This window comes from Bacillus rossius, chromosome 1 (assembly GCF_032445375.1).
Source record: "Bacillus rossius redtenbacheri isolate Brsri chromosome 1, Brsri_v3, whole genome shotgun sequence".
Classification (NCBI taxonomy): domain Eukaryota; kingdom Metazoa; phylum Arthropoda; class Insecta; order Phasmatodea; family Bacillidae; genus Bacillus; species Bacillus rossius.
In genome coordinates this window covers 49,091,436-49,119,005 of record NC_086330.1, presented here as the reverse complement: position 1 = coordinate 49,119,005, position 27,570 = coordinate 49,091,436, and the positions used below count along the sequence as shown (strand labels likewise).

General features: G+C 35.3%; 2 protein-coding genes across 4 annotated transcripts in view; one reads left to right on the top strand and one right to left on the bottom strand.

Annotated features, from left to right (window-relative positions):
* LOC134535722 (spastin) overlaps window positions 1-27,570 on the bottom strand; it is a 164,714-nt gene that overhangs the window by 113,924 nt on the left and 23,220 nt on the right. Inside the window, exon 1 of one of the 3 annotated variants that reach the window (XM_063374944.1) lies at window positions 16,299-16,858. The exons of 1 other annotated variant lie outside the window; for it this stretch is intronic. In XM_063374944.1, the coding sequence (XP_063231014.1) occupies window positions 16,299-16,755 (457 nt within the window). In that variant the 5' untranslated portion in view covers window positions 16,756-16,858. Of the gene's footprint in view, window positions 1-16,298; window positions 16,859-27,570 lie in introns of those variants that run through there. One more of the 3 variants, XM_063374935.1, reaches the window with a different exon arrangement.
* LOC134535755 (D-amino-acid oxidase) overlaps window positions 14,825-27,570 on the top strand; it is a 54,610-nt gene continuing 41,864 nt past the window's right edge. The window contains exon 1 of the mRNA XM_063374989.1: window positions 14,825-14,846. The gene's annotated coding sequence lies outside the window, so the exon portion shown is untranslated. The remainder of the gene's footprint in view (window positions 14,847-27,570) is intronic.

Below are 27,570 nucleotides of genomic sequence, written 5' to 3'. Positions count from 1 at the left end.
TTGCCTTTTTAATTACCTAAACAAATTGTTGGCATGACAAGGCATAAATTATATTCCTCCAAGCCTTTATAACTTGTTACAATAATATGATGTTCACGTGAGGGACTGTAACTGACATAATAATCCCACAGACTCCAAATCTCGACATCAAAAAGTGCCAAAAGCTAGGACTATGTTCTGTAAGGCTTTTTAAAAAAAAATAATAATAAAAGATGAGGGAGCTGTATTCCAAGTTGTGGCAAAATATTTTAAGAACCAAGTTGACAGGGTGATACACGTGATTGCTTACTAGCCATCTCACACATCACTGAAGTATAAGATGGATTTCTTAAATAACTTTTTTCAATCAAGCAAACAAAGTACCAATTTTATCCTTCATGAAAAAAAAAAAAAAAGATCATTTGTACACATTTTTAAATTTATCTTCATTTGCAATTGTAAATGACTGAGGACTTCTTAAATTGGTAAGTTTTTAATTTTTGGAATTTGGTAGATTTCAATGCTGAAGCATTTATAGTGCACTTGTTTTTCACTCATTATTATGCTGTGATGAAATTGATATAATTAGCTTATTAAAAATAGTTTTTAAGGTTCCCGAAATAAAAATTGTGCTGTTATTTAAAGTAAAACATCTCTTAAATGACAGTTAAAATTCAACTATATTAAAATTATGTAACTAATAAGTTTTCATTGAAGTTTTGTTATGAATAAATTAAGTCAAATCTTATGGCACACTGCAATTTATGATGTTAGTGTTGAAAGCGGCAGCTAAATGAAACTAAGTGGTAAAAATTTACGAAACATAATTTTTATGAATTTTGTATCTAAAAAATAAAGTTGTAGCTAAGTTAGCTACAAAATATACCATTTTTAACACAGCTTTTTTCAGTCTTTCCACCATGCATACTTTTTTAAAAATCATTCTGAAAAGAAACATGCATACTAGGCTGTACATTTTAAAAATATATTAATCTTATTAATGACTTGCACATTAAGTTGCCTTCAATCATTAACATTTAGCTTAAGGGGATTGGTGCAGGACAAAAAACAGTCATTCGTCAGAATTTGTTGGAAATTAGCTTAAGTGTTTCATAAATGCTTGTTTATTACTACTGTATGGCCAGCCAGCACATATATAAGCTAGCGGGTGAGATTTGGCAAGTTAGTGGCGAGAGAGCTTCTGTGAGGGGAGGTTGTCGAATGTTGCAGCTCTGAGGCCTGCCATCTAGCGGGAATCTTTCGAAGGTCTTCCACAATATCGCCTTTCTCTCTCTCTCTATCTCTGTCTCCAACACCATTGAATATATATAATGTATAGAAGTCGCGAGCCCAGGTTAAATTTTCTGTCTGGTTTCTCAGAAGAATTGTTGTAGTTCCAAGCTCCGCCGCTGCGATCGCTTTCATCGCTGGGTATCGGCCGTATACGCCCCTGGTGGTATTTGGCAGAACTAGGTTAACCAGCCCAGTCGTGACATCATCCTTCACCCCCCCCCCCCCCCAGACACCCAAATCAAAGACCGATTCAAATTACCCGGCAGGTCTTATCAGCATCGTTAGGCGACCTTGAAGAGGAGCTTCCTTTACCGTCGTTTGAGAATGATGAAATCCCAAAAGAAGCTAGCCACGGAAATCACTGAATGATGGGATTCTGTACCCGAGTGAAGTGAAAATTAGCTATTAAATCTTTGTATTGGGCCAATAGTCAGTGTTCCGTTCAAAATATGGTTTTATTTTAAAAGTAAAATACTTATTTAAATTATATTTCGCGTTTGTACAAATTTACTTTTAGATATTGGCAAGGAAAATCAACATACCTTAAACAACCTTCTCTTATTCAACATTATCTATTAAGTAGTAAAAGGGGTAGATATTATTTTTAAAAATAAAAAAATGGATCCCACTAAATCAGTATTGGCAAGATATATATATAAATTCAATAATTAAATACGCATATTAAAATTTTTTGTATTTAACTTTTTTCGGTAATAAAAATTCAGGATGATTTTGGTTTAATTGGTTTACGTATATTGCTATATTTTCTAAATCACATAGAAAAGGGAAAAGAGTACATCAGTGAAAATTCAAAAATTTAGTTTAAGTAATAATAGCCATACCAAAAAATCAATATGCGAGATAAGAAATTTGGTAACTGCTCTACATTCCAAATAAAAATGCACTGGTTTCATGAATACTGAAATGTATGCGTAATAAGGCATATTATGTTATTATCCTAAGCATGACTATAACTAAAAAAATTACAGTAATTTCAAACGATGGCAGTCTTAACATACAATAAGTGCGCGAGTCTTAGTTTATATTTTAATTGGCTTCTTCGTCAGATGGAAAAGAGTTAAGAATTCATCAAGGAAATATATATTCTCAAAGTCACTAAACCGGGAGATAGAAAATAAGGTAGGTACTTAATTTTAAATAAAAGTTAAAATAGGCTTACGCTAAACCAATTAAAAATAAGTCGTAAAAATATTTTTATTTATTAAATATGTTCTATACTTGACAGTTCTTTGTGTATAATTCTTCAAAAATCTTAGGGAATTTAATTCATACTTTTCTTAAAATGGTAGAATATCAGCAAATACCCGGAAATTACGTGAGCAAAGTCACGGGTTATTAGATATACTTTTACTATAAAATAAAAACAACTATACCTACATTTGTAGTTCACGAATGTGATATTTTGTTTATTGCTTCACAACATTCATTTGCCAGTCTCAAATTTCATCGTACCACTTGTCAGAAATGTCACCAAAAATGAGAGATAGATTTTTTTTGACGAATTTCAATTACGAGGAAACCTTTCGCAAGATTTTTTTCTTCGCAGTAGTCACTGGGACACCATTTATTTAAATCCACTAAGATAATAAAATTGTATGTATAATGATTTGTTTTTGTGTATTTATATAACTTCCCAACCAATTTTTAATGATTTGCATGTGAATAAAAACTTGTAAAGCAATTTAATTAACTGTGTCATAATTCTTCTGATTAGATGGAAATACAAACTTTTCATCCGAAATATACGATGATAAAATATATTTATTATTGAAAAATAATATTCACTGTTCAAATGCAAATTTAAATAGATTATTCATACATGTTTCCTGCTAATTAATGGTTTAACATAATAATTTTTAGTATAAAATCCTTTTTCTCTTGTGTTAAAATGGGTTGCTAAAATGAGGAATTATAAATATATCACTTACTAAGTCCGTGCACAGATTTACACAAAACAGCAATGTAGATAATCTTTTTTGGTAGTTTCTAATGTTCTGCCCTGAATAACATGAATTTGGTTGAATTCATACCAAAGCGAATTTTTTGAACAACTTAAATTGATGTCATAAATAAATATTTATTTTATATTAAAAATCCACAAACTGTTTTTAAAATATAATATTTATCACGCCAGATGGAATATTAAACAAAAAATAGCTCCTATATGTTGTCTGTGTTTAAATAATTGTATTATATTTCATGGAAATAATATTTACCTTTCGGTTATTAAAAGAAAATATATTTGTATTCAAAATACTTGCGCATCGTTTTTACGAGCATAACTTGTGTATCTAACCTCAAAGCAAGGAATATAAAGAGTGGCAACTCAATGCTATAACAAAAACTCTTATTTTCTTTGGAGATCCGGGAAATGTGCGTTATTTATAAGCAACTTAGCATAGTAAATCGTTAACTTTTCAGATCTATGTTGGCAAAATTGATTTTTTTAGTGGTCATTCGTTACTGGGAATATTCACCATATAACGTTTAAGATTATTTATTTTGAATTACGAAACAACCAAAACATTATGTAAAAATGCTTCATCTTATGTTAAAAAAATTATAAACTGCATAGCCACAAAGTATGACATCATACCATTAGTTTCAGTTACTAATAACATTACGTGCACGCGTTTCAACAGTCATCGCAGCCATAGTTGTTTCATAGCTACCAAAATCATTCAACGTTGTCAAGAATTATTCCAAATTATGTTTTGCCATTTTACTCAATGCGCCACTCCGTTAACACAACATTTTATAAATTCTGAACTACGAATGTCAGTATTTTTTTTTACGTTATTACGTTTAAGAAATTTCTGTAGTTTTCTTATAATTAAAACTTAAATTTTTATGTTGGCATCTTTTAACAGCACTTTTTTTTTCGGTGGTCGTACTCCTCCAATTCAGTTGCGCCCGCCCGTATCTAAGCGCTCGGATTTCAACAAAAGGCACCGCCTCTCGATAGAGTGAGACAGAAAATTACGCGCATGACCTTGAAAAAAGCGACGCTACAGCGCTCTGGCGTGGAAGCTGGTAACTACGAGTACCCTCTTGTGGAAAGAAGAGCTGTCTAGCGGCGGAGCTAACAACTACCACAGTTTTGGATCCGAAAATTGGAATAATAAATCCTATCCCCTCGCGACTTCTATAAGTTATATATATTCAATGCCAACACGGACACCCAACCAGCTCTTATCGCTTCCCATCTCGCCTTATCCTTCATTCTCGGATCAGGTAGCCGCCCTTCCCCGCGTAGACTTTCGTGTTACTCCAGGAAACCAAGACAACCTGTGAACAATTTGTCCAAAGCTGAATTTTTGTACTGTGGTAGAATTGACTATGCTTAATAACATACCGAAAGTTTACCGCTGTAGACCTTGTGCGTTATCACCGAAAATTTGCATTTAAGTCCTAGGTGACAGCAACTTGCATCAGTCCATTAAAATGCTACCCATTTATACAGTTTTTAATTTAGACTGTCCATAAACTTACCAAAATAATCTAGAAACTTTAATACACCCATTAATGTTAGAAAAAATTTAAATTTTTAATATATATGATATAAAGCGATTAATTCACGACATATTTTTTTTTTATCTTTGCCACCCAGATAAAAATACGATTTACACCGATTTGAAGAGCCCAATGCGAAAAAATGTCTAAATAAATGTTTTTAATTATACTTTTAGCTTTAAGATAGTATATTTATAAAGAGTCTAGCATAATTATTTGCCTCATTAAAGCTGCCCGAGCGTTGCAGTGTACTGCGGCCGTACTGATCTTTCACGGCCGGCGGGCTTTGAAACACGCTGCGTACTGCGACACTCAATAAACTTGGTCTTATTTATGGATTACTTAAAATATATTTAATGCATATAATAGGGTGTATTCATGTTACATCTATTGAGATATACATATTATTTTTTTATATATGAATGATTTTTGATACAATAAAATTAACAATAAACAATTTCTGCTTGGAACTTGTAAATCAAAATTCTAGAGGACCTCTGGTTTTATATATGTGTGTTAGTGTGTTCGTATTTTGTTACAAAAATTTTATTATTAAAAATTATTTTAATACCAAAAAATATAATTATTTTTTATTTCTAATACATTATATTATTTTAGATCAGAACTGTGCAAAATTTTAATGTAGCCTATATTATAATATATATATATATATATATATATATATATATAATTGTATGAAATTATTTTACTATATAACAATTGAAGAAAACGATACACCGTTAATGTGCTTATTGAGTTTTGTCACTTTTATAACATAATTCGGGTGATAATATTATTTTTTTCCAGAAAATAAATAATACATAAGTTGTGTTGTAAAATGTATTGATAGAATTACATATTTAGTAATTTTTTTTCTAAGTTAATTCATTGGAGTGCTGCGCCTAGCTTACTTCGTTGAATTGCTAGTGGCAAAGAGCGGTGGTGGATGTTTTTGCAAGAGTTTGACCGTATTTTATGACCCCAGCTGTGAGAGGGTGTTCGTCCCAGAAATCCTAACGGTCAAGGAAAATAGCCTTTCTCTGTAGTCACGTACGGGTCTGCTACTCGCGCAATATCGTCAGTTTATCACAACTTTCCGGGAAGTTCTATTGTTGTTATTTATTTATAATTTAGAAATTAAAGAGTCGATCATACTAACATTTTTACCTAAGCAAATTGCATCCTGGAAGATTTTTATCTACGTTTGCAGCAAAAATCACTTGCAGTTAGGAAACTTTTATTCTTTCAGAGTAAAATTCAGTCTGGAATTACCATACATTAAAAACCTTAGTTTTCTGGAGCAAAAAACGTTCCAGCACGAGCGACTTTAACACTGCTGCACCACACACTACGCAGCTTGAAATACATCAGTGGTCAGACTATTGTACCAGACACTCAAAATATACACATTTAAACCTTAAAAAAAAAAAAAACACAGACAATATTTATGAAGTGATTTTGACGTTACGCTCAACATATTTATGTAACATGTAGTCAAATTTCTATAAAAAAATATATTTTTTTCTTACCTTTTATGATTAAAATTACCAATTTAATAATAGGACATTTTAACTTTGAGGTGTTTATCACAGTTACCATGTAGGACATTATTTTATATTACTTTGGTGCCATAATGAGAACCGACTTAAAAAAGTATTAAAGTTATTAAATTTACGAAACATTTTTGTGGATCATTGTAGAAATTATCATTAAGGACTCAACTGCTCATTTATTGGTGTGATCACAAGGTTTCATCGGTAAACTTTTGACGTGTTACTAAGAAATGTTCATTCTACTACTGTACAAAATTTTTCCTTTGGGATAATTTTCCATGTATTAAAAATTTTTGTTTCTTAACAGCGAAATTCGTCTCGACCCGAACCTACTTCGACAACCTCGCAGTAGTATACACTACGCGGCTCGGATCGCTTTAGTGGTCAGACTAATTGTATGAGACACTTAAAAAATATACCAATTTAAAGATGAATAAATTTGCAACAACGATTACTTTAAGCGATTTCCACGTTGGGCTCTTTAAGTTTATGTAATATGTATTTATATTTCCTTAAAATTGAATGAAAGTGAATTCGTTAACTTTAATGATTTAAAAGGTCTATTTTATAGAAACATGTTAAACTTTGTGCTTTTTATCACTATCCTCAGATAGGGCAATGTTTCTAGATTATTTTGGGTTCCATACTGAGGTCTACTCCATAAACTGCATTTGCAATATCCATTATTGTGGATCGTTGCAAAAAAATTTAATTTTGGACTTAACTACTCATTTTCGGTGTGACACACAAGGTTTGCGGCAGTACTTACACTTTTGACGTGTTACTAAGAAATGTTCATTCTACTACTGTACAAATTTCGGCTTTGGGATAATTTTATATGTATTAAAAACCTTTGTTTCTTCACAGCGAAATTCGTCCCGACCCGAGCCTACTTCTGCAACCTCGCAGTAGTATACACTACGCGGCTCGGATTGCTTTAGTGGTCAGATACATTGTACCAGGCTCTCAACAAATAAACTAATTTAAAATTTAAGAACTAAATCGTGATCGTAAATTGGCCGCCATGGTGATTTGCGAATTTATGGAGAAATAAAAGCAGTTAAAATCTTATGTAGTTTCCAAGAGACATTATTACATCACCAATCATCTAAGTAACAGGTTTACAAAATTTCAACATATTCATTAACTAGTCAGTTTTTTTTCAAATGTGTTAGTATTAACAATCTGGACCATATCTAGTCGGTGAGGTCTGTATTGTTACAGACTATCTGTATTCCGGTATTTGGATTTTGAAGCTACTTAATGATTCGCTTTCAATGTCTATTAAAATATACCTAATGCTAATTGCAGGAATATTTCTACTCGATTTCAAAATTATAATTCCTGAACATTTGTAGCGGACACATTTCAATGTAACACTCACTGATTTTCGAGTTGTGTTGAGGTTTCGCATGCCACTTCGTGTACACGAGATGGCCCCTGCTCTGGTAACAATGAGTAGGGACACCTGTATTTCGCGAATACATTTCGTGTCAAGGTATTTCACAAAATACTGTAGCTTTTTATAAGAGGAAAGGCAAATTGTGAGGGTGCAGCAGTACTGTGACCACATTCTCATTGGCCTCGTCAAGAGCGGGACGACACCTCTCACCGACCTCAGCCAATAACCACAGGAGAAAAGCTACAGTATTTTGTGAAATACCTTGACACGAAATGTATTCTCGAAATACAGGTGTCCCTAACAATGAGTCATCACAACCGGTGCCGTCTGTACGAGCGTCTTCACAAGTTATCCTGAAATATGTTCTTAAATATTAATTCAAGTGAATTCTTAAAATCCTACACACGTTATCTTAAGTGTCGTAAATGAATCGTTATATTTTGTAAATCCATATAATATAGGAGCCACCATGGCGCGAAGCGATGGACGCGATACGAATAATATTTTTTTTTACCAACCACTACATCAGTAAATATTTGTGGTTTCCATTCGCTATGAATTCAAGCATGTAACATTTGTACTGCTTCTTCAATTCGGCCACAGTTAAATGGGAGGCTCTGAATCCCTGAAAACTCCTCAACAAAATCAACGATGAATCACAGGCATTACAACAAACAGTTGTCACAAGTCAAGTAGCCAATGAGCAGGTGACATTTTTCGAGTCCGTAGAGGATTGACTATCGTACAGGTCATTGGCAACACGCCCTTACGCGCATGGTTAATACCCGCATGAGTAGAGCAGAGGTGCCCACCTCCCCCCAAACACTATGACTCCCCCCCCCTAAACTAATTATGCCCCCCCCCCCCCCGAATTTTTTTATGCCATTTTCTAAATGATTTACTCAATTATTTTATAATATTATACTTTTTTAGTATTATATTTTATCACATTTTGCATTAATTAAAACTGATTTTCTAATAATAATTTTGGTAATATCAGGTAATATTTCCATCCTGAACCGACAGATGCCAAACTGCTTTTGTTGAGGAAAGTGCGGGGTTGCCAATTTGATTTACAAGATCCCTTTCATTTATCAAAGCACCAGAATCGTATTTTCACATTAGAAGCTATAATTATGTAAATAATATATACATTTTTCTCGTCTTTTAGCCACCCCCCCCCCCTTAAAAATTTTAATGACGCAGTCTGCGTCGTTACCCCCCCTTGTGGGCACCCCTGAGTAGAGTGTAAAGGCGTAAGCATGATACACATCTGGTCCTCATCTAACCGCGCACACTTAGATTTAACTCAGGATAGGGTGAAAAATGTTTACTAATTTTGCAGTCCTAACAGTCACCAACGAAACGCCAGCAAAATAAATAAATAAGGCCACGAATATTGTTCGTGAATGAAGGCGAAGCTGATACTTTGGAAACGTTACCAGCATATATTAAATAATGTTTAACTATTATTTACGAAGCTTACTTCTTAAAACTGCATTCATGTAAACTGATTTTGTGTGAGACTATGTTGAGTGTTTTCTGCTACACTTATTTTTCTGAAAAAAAGTATATTGTGGCTTAATAAACTTGTTAACATTGATGCCTGTAATAAAAAAAATTCAAACGTAATCATACGGATACATGTTGAGTATAGTTTATGAATGGTTCACGCATTGCTGGAAAAAAAAAGCATGTTTACAATTTTACACATCTTTATGTTGTCGCATCGCGTCCATCGCGTTGTACATACGCAACTCTGAAAAATAAATGTATGGTAAAAAAGCTATAATAAAATAATCTCTTATCTTTCTTTATTCTTTTTTTCTAAGCGCTCTAATGGCTTTCGATAGTTTTGTTCTTTTGTGTACTATGCTTGGTTTTATTCCTGAATAAATCTCACGCTTACAACAAAAAACATCTAGCTAAATCACTGTGCTCAATAATAACAGAGAATAACCATTCAATTATACGCCGAGCTAGACCAAACACGTTCTCTTATCTACTGAAAATGAGTACGTTGACCTTCATATCAGTTTCGCGCGAAATCCCGTCTCCCCTTCGTAAACAGCAGACAGCTGAGGCAGGGTGGGAACGAGAGAAAACACTGGCTGCAAACAGTTCGGGAAACTGTCGCAAGGTGTCACTACTGTCCAGCGCGCTCCATAATTTCTCGTATCCGAGCTTGCACGCTGCTCAAACTTCTACAGCTACGTTTTTACTTTAGGTCCGACTGCAATAAGCTAAAGACTAAAATAAAGTCAATCATTCAGCCGACAGATATATTGGCGTTTGAATTACAAATGAAAACGCGAATGTTATTAAATTCGCAAATGAATATCACGCAATTTCGTAGCAGCTCATTTATTAAAATTCAAATTGTAAATACGTTAAATTAATAATGATTACAGATAAAATAATGGTCACAGTCATATCTCCCGTGTCTGAAAATTTATCTGCGAAAGTTTTACCACTGAATTCTTTATAGTTTATTAATAAAGCTTGAATTTAAAAAATTCCCGAAAATCAGCAATAACTTAATTAAAATAAAAAAATTTAAAAAATAATTTTACACCAGAATGGTTCAAATCTTCTGTAGTAGCTGAATCATTAACAAATATATTGTTTTTTTAATACGATGCTGGTGCACCAATCCCCTTAAGGTAATGTACCAATCCCATTGTAACCAAGACACATTTGGTTTTAATTGTTTCTTAAATTACCTTTTTTTATCCCAGTATTTTGGTCATTGTTCTTACCTTTATTACTTAATACTAGATCATAGGCTTTTGTTGCCAGAGTAAATGGGTTGAGGCAGTTTTTGTGAAGATATGTGAAAAGTCAAGAACTAGTAACTATAGTGATCATTTATAAGGAGTGCAGGGTTTTCAATATATAATTAACTTACATTAGATGTTTCACAATACTATTTGTTTAATATAAGTAATATTCAACATAGTTAATCGATTTTAATGTACTACCTACATTTCTGAGGTATATGATCTCAACAGTGAAAATAAATTGACGAGCAAATGTGTGTTGTAGAAATTTGTTGGCTTTCTAAAAATAAAATGTATTAACTAACAAAAAAAAATATTGTCATTTATAGAACTTGTAATTTTATTTTTTCCCAGCAGTTTTTACAATAACTTGTTTCATTTCATAGCCGTGTTGTGGTCCTAACCTTTGTCATGTTATTGATCAAACACCTACACAATAAAACTGTCATTTCAGCCTGTGGAAAATAAATGACTTGTGTATCAGTCACAGTGCCATTACTACTAATAGCATTTGCCTATCAATGAATTCATATCCTATTTAAAAACTCATATACAGGCAATGTGTTCATTATTTTTTGCTGAGTGCTATTGTACCAATTTTGTTTTTAATTTCTTTACTTTTCAAACTATACTCCTTTGTATAAGCATAAAATGTTTCACCTCATTAATAATGTCCAACTGTAAATGAAAGATATAATGTAGGCCTACTATTTTTTTTCTTTTAAGAAATTTTACTCACAAATGTTATATTATTTCTGTCTGTTTCTATAATTAAAAACACAACAAATGTTAACTAGCCAGATACTGAATTTATTTTGTGTCAAACCAATTAATAAATTAAAACTTTACTTTGCAACAAAAAAGATCTTCAAAATAAGGTTTTTTTATAACTATCTGTTTCAAAAATGTTGTTACTCAACAGTAGATATAATGTACGTCACAATGAGAAATTACATGTTTCACCACGAGACCTTGTCAATAAAAACCTAGGTATTTAAATTTATTTTTTTCTTCTGAGTATTATTTTAATTTTTGTAATACTTAAGTAATCAATCATTAGTCTTGTGAAATCACTATCAAATTTATATTATTGTTTTAGCTTTTTATCTGTGTAGTTTTGCATTTGTAACAAATTACTGATATTTTTACTGTCCTATAACATTGTGTAGAAACATTTGAATAGTCTAATGGACAAAAATAAAATTTAAAAAATCAATAAACATGCTTCTCTATTCTATAAGACATTAAGGGACAAATAAAAAATGTCTTGACCATATTTCTTTCTCTTTTATTTAAAAATTGCATCATACTTTTTAGTACCTAGCCTAATTATCTACCGAATAGAATATCCAAAAAAAAAAAAAAGGTGTATAAAAATTTGAAAATTCTATTTTTACTTCCTGACATTTTTCTAATCATTTCATAAAATGGCAGAGCTATGTATAATTTCATTATCTATTATTCAATTATCTGAGACAGGATTATCTTCCAGTAACATGTCCATGGCTGACTTTAGCAAAAAAGAAAAAGATTTTTAATTAACGTAGTTGACCTAACCTAACCAACAGTCTCCACGTTTTTACAGTATTTTTAATGTAGTAAACGAACATAACCAACCATCAAACACTGTAAACTACTAATAAACTGCTCGCAATATCCCAATACAGTTTCACAGAATGATTATAAAATATGGCGGACTGAACAAATGCATTTTCAGAATTTTTCTTTGCTATGCACCCCACTACTGAATTACCATCATTTTGATTGTCGGTTTGATGATGCTATCATTAGTTAACTATATGACATTTGTGCAATGATCAGTAAACATTCACACGGATTTGTAAATTTAGTGGTGTTCAGTGCAACTTTCCTCTCCTTTTTACAAGTGGAGAGTGCTGAGCAGCTACACTCACTACAGTACCAATGGCAGTTACAGAAATGGAAAATAATTTTACTTATTGTGTTTGCAATATTGCACTTTTTGTAAAAGATGACTAGTGCAAAATTATTGCTGTGTAATGTAAATAAAAATTAATTTAATGGATGAAATACGAAACGTTACAGAGGAGAAGAAGAGTGGAAAGGTTGGTCAGGATGTTCAAGGTGCTGAAGGGGGAAGGGGGATGGGGGCAATTGGGAAGCAAAGTACATAGAGGGGAGTACAGAGGACGAAGAGACCACAGATGTAAGCTCCAGAGGGTGTGGAGGCGGACAGAGAGAGGGCGGAACACCTTCCTGGTGAGGACGGGGAGGGAGTGGAATGGGCTGGGGGAGGAAATGGTGGAGGTCAGGGATGGGAGGGAGCTGAGGAGAAAGCTGATGGAGGGGGGGGGGGGGGAGAGGGGAGTGAGTGGGAGTTCTTGCCACCGGGTGAAAGCCCAATTGCAGGTTAATAAGTAATAATAAAATAAACAAAAAGTTACCTAAACTACACAAATGTAACTTAGAGTGAAAGGTTTTTAATCCGGCATGTTTAGGACGATGGCTATGCCAGATTAGCAATTTTTGCAGGAATACTGAATGTCAATATAGTTTAAAAACAAAAATACCATAGAAAAATTAATATAGGCCTAGGTACAGTACAATGGAATTTAAAACAAGTTTTATATATATATATATATATGTATATATATATATGCATCTCAGTAGAAAGAAAAATACAGATGCACTAACTAAAAATGCCTGCTACACAGTAATGCAATCTGTCAGCCACTGTAATCAACAGAATGCATCATAGAAATCTGAACACGAGCAGTTTGATTGGGGCTTGATTACAGAATGTGCAAAACCAGAAAGTTGGAATAAAAACCTTTCATTGTACTTCACTAAAAATCAATTAAAATTTGACACACTATTGTTTGTTAACTATGTAGCATTTCATTTGTGATAACAAAAAAATCTTAAAGGGCATTTAGAAGAAAAATTTCATGTTAGGTTTGTGAGTAAGCAATGGTTATTATTGCTTGCTGTTACTGTGTAATTTGATTTTATATTCGAAATTTTGTTTCTCAAAAAACCCCAAAATATGGACATTTCATGTTCATTGCTAAACAATTTTATCAGGTTGGTTAGGTTACGCCCGTTACATTAATTCCTACGAATGAATAAGGAAAAGTTCCAAATAGATATAGGCCAGTTAGTATTACATCAACGGTGGGTAAGATAATGGAGAGGATAGTTCACAGGTATGTAGTAGGATAAATGGACCTAAGACAGTGGAAAGACAGGAGGCAACATGTTTTCAAAGGGGATACTCTTGTGAAACAAAGTTGGCAGGCCTGTTGGAGGAGTTGGTGAAGGGTGAAGACATGGCACAGCAGATGCCTGCTTCATAGACAAGGTGCCTCAAAAGACCTTGATGACGAAAGTGGAATGGGTCATAAAGGACAAAAGGATGGTGGAGTGGATTGGAGATTTCCTAAGGGACAGGAAACAGAGGGTACGTGTAGAGGGAAAGATGTCTGAGGGAAGTGTCATGTCAGGAGTGCCGCAGAGCAGTATACTGGGACCGCTGCTCTTCACCATCACTGTGAATGACTTAGGGGAGGAAATGAAAGGGGCATCTGAGACTCTTCGCAAATGACTGCGTTGTGTATGGGTATGCTGAGGAGGAAGGGTTGCAGGATTTAAATAGGCTGGAAGAGTGGGTGGAGAGGAATGTTCTTAAGAGGGACTACCACTGGAGAGGAAATATTATAGGTGAGGCTCCAAGCTATAATACCTATGGGTAGTGCTGCATGGAAACCTGAGGTGGGAAGAACCAGTGGAGAAGGTAGTCAAGAAAAGCAGACAGGCCCTGGGAATGCTGGGAAGAGTACTTAGGGGCAAAAGTAGTTTATTAAAAGAAAAGGCCTGCATTACAATGGTGGAGTATGCAGCTGCAGTGTGGGACCCATATACAGCAGGGCTTGAGAGGGAACTAGAGGGGATGCAGAGAAGAGCAGCTAGGTGGGTGAAGGGTAAGTGGAGGGGAATTGAAAATAATGAAAAGGGAGAGTATAGTCCAAAATAGATGATGAAGGAAATGGGGTGAGAGCCTAAAGGACAGGAGGCAGGAGAGGCTAGTAAGGATGTACCAAGTACTAAAGGAAAAAAAAAAGGGGGGGGGAGGGGAGCAGAGGAGACAAGTTGTGATGGGGATTCCTAGAAGTAGGAAGGAGAACATGAAAAAGATCTTTAAGGAACAAAGATAGAAAGGGGTATAAATGCTATGGTTGCAAGAACAATAGGGGATTGTAATTTGTCAGATAAGAGTGTGTACCTATTGGCTAGTAGTGTGGCTCAGTTCAGAAGAGTGACAAGGAAGTAAGGGTAATGCTTGCCACTGGTATTTTGACCATTAGCAACAATAACAATAATAATTATCACGTATCCATGTTTATCCCTTGATGATGATGGCATGATCCTGTATACTTTGATTCTGTGGTACATGATGCTTGCAGTTTTAATCAAATAGGAAGATCCTGCACATAAAAATTTGTGTTATAACAAATAATGATCTCAATTGAAGTTGAAATTGAAATATATATTCAACTTAAGATCATAATTTATTGTTATATCTCAAGTTTTTATTGCAGGATTTTTTGCTCATTTAATTAAAACAGCAAGCAGGACCAACAGGATCAAAATGTACAGGATCATGCCAAAAGGATCAAGGGGTAAACTTAGATAAGTGATATGGAACAAATACCATGAATAATAATAAAATTCAAGATTGGTTAGTTCAGCTACATTAACTACGTATTAACTATTCATTACGTATCCAATCATTTTTTATTAATGTAGCTGACCAAAACCAACTAAGTTTACCTACACTTCGCAATAAGCACCACCATGTGCGAAAACCTAACATCAAAAACATAATTAGTTTTGTCTTATTTGTATGATAATCAACAGATATTTTAAATAAACAAAATACTTTTTTATATTTTCATTAAATTCTTAACAGAAAAAAATTAACTTCAAAAATATTATTTTACAGAAATTTGTTTTTCGCAACAGCAAACTTTAAACATGTACATTGAAGGTTTTAAAATCAATAACAATTTTTAGGTAAGATTTATTAAGATCATGTAAATATAAATACAAAATTATTAAAATTACTTTAGTACAATAATATAGCTATTTTAAAATTTTCATATTTGAATGATTTTCACCCCACTATTTCCCTGGACTTCATGGTACTAAATTAAATTGAGATTTAAGGATCCAGTCAGTAATTAAAAATGCTCCTTTGCAAAATATTCAAGCAACATTATTAATAGTCAAGAGAACCACTTTCAGAACCAAACAATTACCACTCCAGAATAAGTGTTTTAGCCAAATAAAACACAAGGTTATGTAACTTGTAGTTGTATCTTAGTACAGCTGCAATAACATTTTTTTTAACAATTTTTTCTTTTGAAATGGCACGTTTAAATTATGCTTTGATGAATATCACAGGAACCATGGCAAAACACGTATTTATTGCATGAACAGCTAGACGGTGTTATATTATGTAAATGAATCATCTTGTATATGATGGGCTTTCCTTGTAAATTACTAGTGTTTAGTTTAGCATCCATTAATTCTTTTTAGTGTAGGTGACACAAGTTTATACAAAAATATTGGACTTCATGATTCAAAAATACAATAACAAATAATATATTCATGCATACAAAGTTTTTGCAGATATATTAAAATTCACCTTAATCCTTAATTTAAATACAAAGTTTTAAGAGCCACAGCTCATTTGTTATATAGTGACTTAAAACGTACCTTCATTTTCTTCATCAATTTTAAGTGCCTTGGAAATATATTCAAAAGCTCTCCTGTGGTGATGTTTTTGTTTCGCCAGTAAAGGATCGCCTGGTCCTGGTCCTGTGGGATGTTTTGGGTGAAGCTGCGACATGTCTTGCGTATATTCTTGTGCCTCACTTTCACTATCTGGCACTACAATCTCTACATTACAATTTAAATTTTTTGTCTTTGGACGGTGAACAAACCGCGAAGTTGACGCGTACAAATATTTGAATATCACAAAAAGCTGATACAGCAAAGTCCTTAAAATATTAAATAATAATATCACTGGGTAAGAAACAAAATACAAGTTTTTCTGATGCACCGACTGCGACTCGTACTTCCACGCTTTTTCCTCAGTTTTCCGTGATTTTTTGGGCGACTTCGAGCTACCTTTACGTAGCATCCGGCCGCCATCACTATTCGACATGGACATAACACTCACTTGTTATGACGTCATGTTTTCATGCGACTGTTGTTTGTGTGTTCGAGAGGTATACTAGCAGCGAGTTTGAAACTCACTCTCGCAGCGGGAAAGCCAATGCGCTCTAGCGGCAACCTTAAACACTATCTCGTCGGCCTCGTAATCAATGTCAAGACCTCGGAAACATAAGTTTTGAGCTGTGGTCGCTGTGGTTTACCTTGCTTTGTGGCTGTGGTTGAACATTGAACTAATGAGTCCTTTTGTCTTTTACGTATTATAAAAAACCCCAACTCCCCACCCACTAGTAAAAGTTTTATGTATCATAAAACCCCGGTAACTGATTAATTGAACATACAGTAAATTACGAAATTCGTTGATTGTTAAAAAGCGTTCAATGAAACTGCTGGCCAGCAAGGGCGCCCATACCCGGGGGCAGGGGGGGGCCGTGGCCCCCCCCTAGCTTTCAGGGATTGAAAAAAATATATAGTGTAGTCAGGGGTTTAAAGAAAATTATTTAAATTCGGTATTATGTAGAAGTGGTTCAACACGAAGATATTATTATATATCGTTTTTCACATGTTTACTTCATTTTTTATGTTAGTTCAAGCATTAGTTTCTCCTGCTGCGATATAAGGTGTTGTGTACAGGGAGAAAACGCTGTTCAAGCGCAACGCCCGTGGCGAGTATTTCCCCTTCGTAATCCTGCCCAAGCTCACGCGATAACACAACACAACAGATTTAGACCAGTCAGAGTTAGATGACGCGTAAGTTGACATGTACTTGTAGACGGCGAAATGTTTTGCTACTTTTTCGTCATAATAATGTGTATGTTCACAAATAACGTCTCAAAACAGAGATTTTTCAATAGTCTTTAGGTCTACCTACAGTTTTATGCATCTGGTCTAGATTTAGTTTAGTGTATTCAGTCAGTATAAATAACTAAAGTGTAAATAAATAAGTGAAAAGTGTAAAGATAAAAACCATTGTTATTATGTAGTGTTTCTTAGTTTTCCTCATTCGTCACATCCGCTCAGAATATTCGCAATTTTTAAGGTAAGTTAAAGTTACACAAATAAGAATTATTGTTCAGAAAAGTCTACAACATAAAATTTATTTTGGAATTTTGAATTTAGAGGAAAACCACTTTTTCCCTTATAAAGTGTTTAAAAGGATAAGGATTCCGCTACCTTCAGTAGACTCGGAAGCAATTTACACTGGAATCTCGATTTTACGTACGCTCACGGTCGCTTGGATTGCATTCGTAAAATCGTTATCTTCATAAAATTTTAATCACCCCACCCCGTGAAGATACAGGTTATAATTTATTGAACGGAATATATGTAATATTAAATAGTAAAAACAATGACTGCCCTCTGCCCTCCCCTGCGTTCCTCTTATTTTTTTTTTTTTTAATATTCCACGACTTGCCTCATTGCACGAGTGATATAAAAGTGACATCAAGCGACTAAACACAGTTGCACCACGCATTGCATAATGTTAACTTTCGTGTGGTGACAGTAGGTTGTCCGACATGCCTTTCTTGGATATCTTTCCTTTTCGTAAGACGCGTGCTACTAAAATAAATTTATATTTGAGTTTGCAAACTTGTCCACTCCTTGCCAGAGACGACTGAACACAGACGAGACTATCCAGGGTAGGGTTGATGAGCTGGAAGAATTCCCTGCCTTGCATTTTTATGGACTTCACCTTATCATATTTATCAGTTAATCTTTAACAGATCGGCTTGAAAAATATTAATGAACGCACTTTTAGTAACATAATCGAGGAGAACAAGCACACAGTTCAGTGTACACCTGTACTGTTTCATAAAAGTGATCATAGGTAGAGACTGGAAAAATTCGCGGTTTCAATGACCACTAGGATAGACTCCACAATTCTCCTATTTACTCGGGCAACTATCACCTAGTCATTGGCTACCGACTCGGGAGAACTGTTTACTGCGATTCTTATGATTCGATAATTCTTCTATTGAGTGTTTGCCATTGGCTCAAAGTCTTTCAGGTAAATTGCGGTCCAATCACTGACGCAGCATTAAGCTAAACGAGTTTGGATTCCAGCCTGTCTCGAAAGGAATCCGCGAATTTTTACGGTCTCTAATCATAGGCTTATTTGGTGAAGGAAAATCGCTGCTCTGTAACGACAGACATTCATTAAAAACACAGTATATTTTAGTGCGAGAAGCCCTTGAATTTGTGATAGCCATAGGGAATTATTTGTTTGTATAGTAAGTTAAAAAAAGCTTAGTTGAAAATCCGCTCGTCACGTCTACTTGCTGCGTCACTTGTACCATTTTTGAGCGTTTTTACTGGGAAACCGATGCAGAGAAGGTAATGAATGCGACACATGTCAAGATAATGCCTAATGGCATGGGTTGCTGGATATTAGCGTAAAGGAGAGGAAGTAGCTACTCAATATCGTTTCTTACTCTCACGCTTCACAAGGTTTCAAGCTCAGTTGCTATGCTCTGAAGCTGGAAATGTTGGAATGGGTAAGGAATGTCGAGTATAGTTCATTTGCGGTAAAATAAATATTTTTACGACCTTGACATAATTTTATAATCGAAGAAATTTCAAACTTTGCGACAAATAAAGTGTACCTAGTCCATTTTTTCTTCTCGATTTTGAGTTTGAAGCCGCAGTAACTTATACAATATTCACTAACGGTAAATGGCTGTTGTATTAGCTTTAAAATATGAATACGCTGTGCATTAAAATAAATATTTTTATATGTTTTTATAGTGTTTTTTTAATTAATATATTTTGGTGTCAAATTTTCCGAATTTTAGATGGTTCCTGAAAAATATATTCGTAAAATCGCGGCTTCGTTGAGTCCGGGCTCCGTAAAATCGAGGTTCTAATGTACTCTTAATTCTGAAGTTAAGTACTGAACATGTTATTTGAGGGTTTATTAGAGCCGTATTTACGCGCAGGCTATCTAGGCTGTAGCCTATGAGCCCGCACCACAAATGGGGGCCAGTAGTATATAATAGCCGGTCCTGAAACTGGTTTCTGGTTGTGGTGCTTGGTGCCGAGCCACATCTCTGACGTCACGTCTATCTGTGACGTCACGGCGGCCATCTTGGACGAGCGTAACGTGACAATATGCGTATCGTGACACTTTTTCGTGCGTGCAGCCGGCGTAACGGGGCACACTGTAACGGGACACAGCGTAACGGGACATAACGTAACGGGACAAGTAGATCACGGCAGCCATCTTGGATCCGCCATCTTGGATCCGCCATTTTGGATGACGTCATTTTGTTTTCTAGAAAATTCCGGCATTGTGTTGTCCGCCATATTGGATGATGACGTCACCGTTGCAATTTTCGTTACGGCCGCCATCTTTAACTTTTTTATTTATTATCCGATTTTAATGAAATTTTTTTTTAAAAATTATAAAAAAATTTAAATAATATAAATTTAATAAAATATTTATAAAAAACAAACATTATCGATACGGAGCTCGGAGTCCTCGGTTCGAACCCGACGAGGTCAAAAAATTAAAAATGGCGACCGATCCTTCCCCCTGTGGTGGCTGCTGACAGAATGACCCCCACCACTTTTTTCAAAGCATATATATCGACAGTGAGCATGACGTCATGTCCGCCATCTTGAAATCTGGACGCCATCTTGAAAATCTTTATTTATTATCCGATTTTAATGAAAAAAATTCCAAAATTCATCAAAAAATTAATGTATTTGAATTCTGTTTGATAATATCGATGTACGTCCTTGGCTCGATTCCCGACGAGAGTAAACGGTCGATCCTTCCTCCACAGAAGCCACCTACAGACTGACCTACCACCACCAATAACTAGGTATTTACCATCAGCTGGTATGACATCATGTCCGCCATCTTGTCTTCATCCGCTGGAGTCCACCATCTTGTTTTCGTCTGCTAGAGTGTGCCGTTACCATGTAGTATAATTATCTGGTCACCATACTTTTGTCCTCAACTGTTGACATTGATCATTGACCTTGGCCTTTGACCTTGACCTTGAACTTTGACCTTGACCTTGAAATTTGACCTTGACCTTCAACTTTGACCTTGACCTTCAACTTTGACCTTGACCTTGAAATTTGACCTTGACCTTGAAATTTGACCTTGACCTTGAAATTTGACCTTGACCTTGAAATTTGACCTTGACATTGAAATTTGACCTTGACCTTGAAATTTGACCTTGACATTGAAATTTGACTTTGTCCTCGAAATTTGACTTTGTCCTTGTCGACCATCATGGATCCAACATTTTATGTTCAGTAGATGCTACCAGGAGCTACCACCTGCTGGAGTATGCCATCTTGTGTGTGTGTACTCGTATTATAGAGTACATTTCCATCTGGATAAATTTATTCTAACCCGCTACAGTGCAGTAATCATTTATTACTGTGACACACGCCATCTTGAAATTTGGACGCCATCTTGAAAATCCGTAATTTTAATGCTAGATATTCGGGAAAAAGTTAAAAATTCATTAAATAAATTTGTAATCTATATACTGATTGATTGGATCGACTAAGGTCCTTGGTTCGATCACTGACCGATAAAAAAAACTCTAATATTTTAAAAAGAACCACTAAAGTGACAGGTTTGAGAAAATAAAAAACACCACAAGTTCTATTAAAAAAAATTTATTACATAAATTCAATACACTACTACAAGTACATAAAAAAACACTGACAAATTACTAAAGCCTTTTTGGATTCCTCGATTCAAACAGTCTTCTTATTGTACGGACTAAGCCTTTTACATGTCTTTAAATGTCTATCCGATCAGGTCATCACCGCAGCCAGAGACGGACTGAAGTTCATATCACTTATATTATCTCATTAGACGGTACAACACATGAGTCAAATCAATAACCATGTTCATTATATGTCTCGGAGCATTTTTTATAATGACGATGTAAGCTATCGAGACGTGAAATTAGTTTATTGCACTTATTGCACTGAAATTGTATTCTTTGATAATTATTAGAACAACCGCTTCTTTCATGTCTGCGAGCATTTGAGGTGATAGTAAATGATGCTCCACAGTATTTGCACTGATGCGAAGTACGCTCTTCATTAATTGAAGAATCCATTGCTGATGATGAAACTTCAGCTGATGGTGGAACAGCACATATCGGTTCGCAAGAACAGGTAATTACGCGACTTATGCACCAGAAGAAACAAACTAGGCGATCCTTACACCACCGACGTCAGTAACAAACCGAGCGTCCTGCTGTCTAGGACTCGCTTATATACATGCACCGTATGGAATAATACGATAGTCAAATCAATATCAATTTACTAAAATACTAGAGTCAAAACAACATTAAAAAATAGAAGCACCATCAACAAAAAAGGAAGCAAATTTGGACGCACCTACAAAAAAGGAAAAACAAAAGGAAGCACCGACAACGAAAAGGAAGCACCGCCAACGAAAAGGAAGCACATTTGGAAGCACCGACAACGAAAAGACAGCACCGACATCGAAATGAAAGCACATTTGGAAGCACCGACAACGAAAAGGCAGCACCGACAACGAAAAGGAAGCACATTTGGAAGCACCGACAACGAAAAGACAGCACCGACATCGAAAAGGCAGCACATTTGGAAGCACCGACAACGAAAAGGCAGCACCGACAACGAAAAGGCAGCACCGGCATCGAAAAGGAAGCACATTTGGAAGCACCGACAACGAAAAGGCAGCACCGGCATCGAAAAGGAAGCACATTTGGAAGCACCGACAACGAAAAGGCAGCACCGGCATCGAAAAGGAAGCACATTTGGAAGCACCGACAAAGAAAAGGCAGCACCGACAACGAAAAAGAAGCACATTTGGAAGCACTGACAACGAAAAGACAGCACCGCCATCGAAAAGGAAGCACATTTGGAAGCACTGACAACGAAAAGGTAGCACCGACAACGAAAAGGAAGCACATTTGGAAGTACTGACAACGAAAAGGCAGCACATTTGGAAGCACTGACAACGAAAAGGTAGCACCGACAACAAAAAGGAAGCACATTTGGAAGCACTGACAACGAAAAGGCAGCACCGACAACGAAAAGGAAGCACATTTGGAAGCACTGACAACGAAAAGGCAGCACCGTCAACGAAAAGGAAGCACATTTGGAAGCACTGACAACGAAAAGACAGCACCGACAACGAAAAGGAAGCACATTTGGAAGCACTGACAACGAAAAGGCAGCACAGCCAACGAAAATGCAGCTCATTTGGAAGCACCGACATCGAAAAGGAAGCACCATCAACGAAAAGGCCGCACCATCAACGAAAAGGAAGCACATTTGGAAGCACAAGTTACGAGAACTTAGTCTTAGTTAGAAATCTGAATACAAGAAAAAAAAAACATTAAATTTTTATAATTGCAATTATTTATTTCTTTACATTATACAAATACAAGTAAAACAAGCCATTATTATATGTAGCCAGCTTTCCTCAGTTCTTTGAGTATGATTGATATTTCTTTGATGCACGAATAGTTTCCTGCACAAAGCGAGTCATGTAGAAGTCTTAGCCGGTCAACCAATATGTTTGGATCGTTCCATGAAGTGTAATCAGTCTCTTCTACCACCATCTTCATTGCTTGATTATTATAAATATTATTTTCTCTGGTGTCTTCCGTTTTAACACCATCCTCAGGGTTACTTTCATCATCTAGCCAGCGATCATCACAAGCTTGATCCGATTTATTTAATATATCACGTTGTTTCCATCGTTTCGGTCTCAGGACACCACCACAGTCTTCGATCTTGCCTGCTTTAGTTGCTTCATCACAGTCTATACCTTTGTCAACAGCCGCAGAGTCGCTGTAGCAATCACCGTAGAAGGCATCATCTTCACCTAGATTACCGTAAGAATTCGATGTCGATGATGTCGAAGCGTCTTCATCGTCTTCATGCTTCCTTTTTAGGAGTCCATCATTTTTACAAAGTAGGAAAGATCTACTTGAATTCGGCTGGAATGTATTCTCACTTTTTACGTTAAAGATTCTTCCATTGTCTTCATTCTTCCATAAATCATAATTGTCCTTCAATTTAAGTTCTTTGTCGAGATCGGAAGAACCGCAATCATAATCTCTCCCAAGACAAGGAAAATTATTGTCGTAATGCAGATCACTCTTCCTTAGTCTAGTAGAGCCATCGTTGTCCTCTAGCTTGTACACAGGCTTGACGTTACAAGTTCTGTCATGTCTTTTTAAGCTCTCTCTCCGCGTAAACGACTTGCTACATCGAACAAAACTTATCATATTACGTAGTGGATTTTTATCACAGTCATTCTTCTCGTGTTGTCTTCCATTCTTTCTCAAGATAAATTCTTTGCTGCAAAACTTACACCTGTGTCCTTTCGTTACAGCAACAGTCACCGAATCAGGATTCATATTAGTTACTGAGACTATGGTCAGATGCAAACTGAATTAATTAAATTAGATACAAAACTTAAATATAATTTTTAATATTTCATCTGCAAGAATTAAGTTACATCATACAAAAGAAATTGTTACATGTGGTCTCGATTATTAGCATGTGATGTCGCCACGTGTTGTGTTGAGTCATAATTTATTTAGTTGTTTTATGTGGTATGCGGGAAGCTCACTAACGATCGCAAAACAAGGATGGCTTCGCTAGACATCAAGGAGAAGGAAGTTTGTCTTACATGTTAGTGCTCCACGGATGTCTCATGACATATTATTTGACTGAGTAATGGTTGCTTAATTTTTATTTCCACCTGGTAAAAAAATTACAAGTGCTGATTTAGTAACAGATATTCTCGAATTAAATGTAACTCTAAATAACACGTCATGACTCATTAGGTAAAAAATCCGTCATGCAGAGAGCGGTTTCTCATAATAGACAGAAACACTTGAAGAAACCACAGGAATAATCAGGAGTTCATGGAGAAATCCATCATAATATTGAAAAAATAATAGGGAGCACACGGAGAAAACCATCTCACGTTTCTTTGTTATCATATAAATACAGAAAAAATATTTAATAATAAAATAAATTAATAAAAAAATTTAAATTAAAAACAAATTAAATTGAAAGCAGGAAATAATCAGGAGCACACGGAGAAAACCATCATATTATTGACATGGATAATCAGATGCACTCGGAGAAAACCACCACACGTTTTCTTTGAAATCATAAAATTACAGGGAAAAAATTTTTTAAAAATAAATAAAAAAAATTCAAAAAAGGAAAAAATTACCAAAATACATAAATAGATTCTGCTAGCTTGTGAACTTCTCATTGTGTAACAAAGATAGAGTTCTAGTACAAGCCAGAATTTTATGTATTTTGGTAATTTTTTCCTTTTTTGAATTTTTTTTATTTATTTTTAAAAAAAATTTTCCCTGTAATTTTATGATTTCAAAGAAAACGTGTGGTGGTTTTCTCCGAGTGCATCTGATTATCCATGTCAATAATATAATGGTTTTCTCCGTGTGCTCCTGATTATTTCCTGCTTTCAATTTAATTTGTTTTTAATTTAAATTTTTTTATTAATTTATTTTATTATTAAATATTTTTTCTGTATTTATATGATAACAAAGAAACGTGAGATGGTTTTCTCCGTGTGCTCCCTATTATTTTTTCAATATTATGATGGATTTCTCCATGAACTCCTGATTATTCCTGTGGTTTCTTCAAGTGTTTCTGTCTATTATGAGAAACCGCTCTCTGCATGACGGATTTTTTACCTAATGAGTCATGACGTGTTATTTAGAGTTACATTTAATTCGAGAATATCTGTTACTAAATCAGCACTTGTAATTTTTTTACCAGGTGGAAATAAAAATTAAGCAACCATTACTCAGTCAAATAATATGTCATGAGACATCCGTGGAGCACTAACATGTAAGACAAACTTCCTTCTCCTTGATGTCTAGCGAAGCCATCCTTGTTTTGCGATCGTTAGTGAGCTTCCCGCATACCACATAAAACAACTAAATAAATTATGACTCAACACAACACGTGGCGACATCACATGCTAATAATCGAGACCACATGTAACAATTTCTTTTGTATGATGTAACTTAATTCTTGCAGATGAAATATTAAAAATTATATTTAAGTAATGTATCTAATTTAATTAATTCAGTTTGCATCTGACCATAGTCTCAGTAACTAATATGAATCCTGATTCGGTGACTGTTGCTGTAACGAAAGGACACAGGTGTAAGTTTTGCAGCAAAGAATTTATCTTGAGAAAGAATGGAAGACAACACGAGAAGAATGACTGTGATAAAAATCCACTACGTAATATGATAAGTTGTGTTCGATGTAGCAAGTCGTTTACGCGGAGAGAGAGCTTAAAAAGACATGACAGAACTTGTAACGTCAAGCCTGTGTACAAGCTAGAGGACAACGATGGCTCTACTAGACTAAGGAAGAGTGATCTGCATTACGACAATAATTTTCCTTGTCTTGGGAGAGATTATGATTGCGGTTCTTCCGATCTCGACAAAGAACTTAAATTGAAGGACAATTATGATTTATGGAAGAATGAAGACAATGGAAGAATCTTTAACGTAAAAAGTGAGAATACATTCCAGCCGAATTCAAGTAGATCTTTCCTACTTTGTAAAAATGATGGACTCCTAAAAAGGAAGCATGAAGACGATGAAGACGCTTCGACATCATCGACATCGAATTCTTACGGTAATCTAGGTGAAGATGATGCCTTCTACGGTGATTGCTACAGCGACTCTGCGGCTGTTGACAAAGGTATAGACTGTGATGAAGCAACTAAAGCAGGCAAGATCGAAGACTGTGGTGGTGTCCTGAGACCGAAACGATGGAAACAACGTGATATATTAAATAAATCGGATCAAGCTTGTGATGATCGCTGGTTAGATGATGAAAGTAACCCTGAGGATGGTGTTAAAACGGAAGACACCAGAGAAAATAATATTTATAATAATCAAGCAATGAAGATGGTGGTAGAAGAGACTGATTACACTTCATGGAACGATCCAAACATATTGGTTGACCGGCTAAGACTTCTACATGACTCGCTTTGTGCAGGAAACTATTCGTGCATCAAAGAAATATCAATCATACTCAAAGAACTGAGGAAAGCTGGCTACATATAATAATGGCTTGTTTTACTTGTATTTGTATAATGTAAAGAAATAAATAATTGCAATTATAAACATTTAATGTTTTTTTTTTCTTGTATTCAGATTTCTAACTAAGACTAAGTTCTCGTAACTTGTGCTTCCAAATGTGCTTCCTTTTCGTTGATGGTGCGGCCTTTTCGTTGATGGTGCTTCCTTTTCGATGTCGGTGCTTCCAAATGAGCTGCATTTTCGTTGGCTGTGCTGCCTTTTCGTTGTCAGTGCTTCCAAATGTGCTTCCTTTTCGTTGTCGGTGCTGTCTTTTCGTTGTCAGTGCTTCCAAATGTGCTTCCTTTTCGTTGACGGTGCTGCCTTTTCGTTGTCAGTGCTTCCAAATGTGCTTCCTTTTCGTTGTCGGTGCTGCCTTTTCGTTGTCAGTGCTTCCAAATGTGCTTCCTTTTTGTTGTCGGTGCTACCTTTTCGTTGTCAGTGCTTCCAAATGTGCTGCCTTTTCGTTGTCAGTACTTCCAAATGTGCTTCCTTTTCGTTGTCGGTGCTACCTTTTCGTTGTCAGTGCTTCCAAATGTGCTTCCTTTTCGATGGCGGTGCTGTCTTTTCGTTGTCAGTGCTTCCAAATGTGCTTCTTTTTCGTTGTCGGTGCTGCCTTTTCTTTGTCGGTGCTTCCAAATGTGCTTCCTTTTCGATGCCGGTGCTGCCTTTTCGTTGTCGGTGCTTCCAAATGT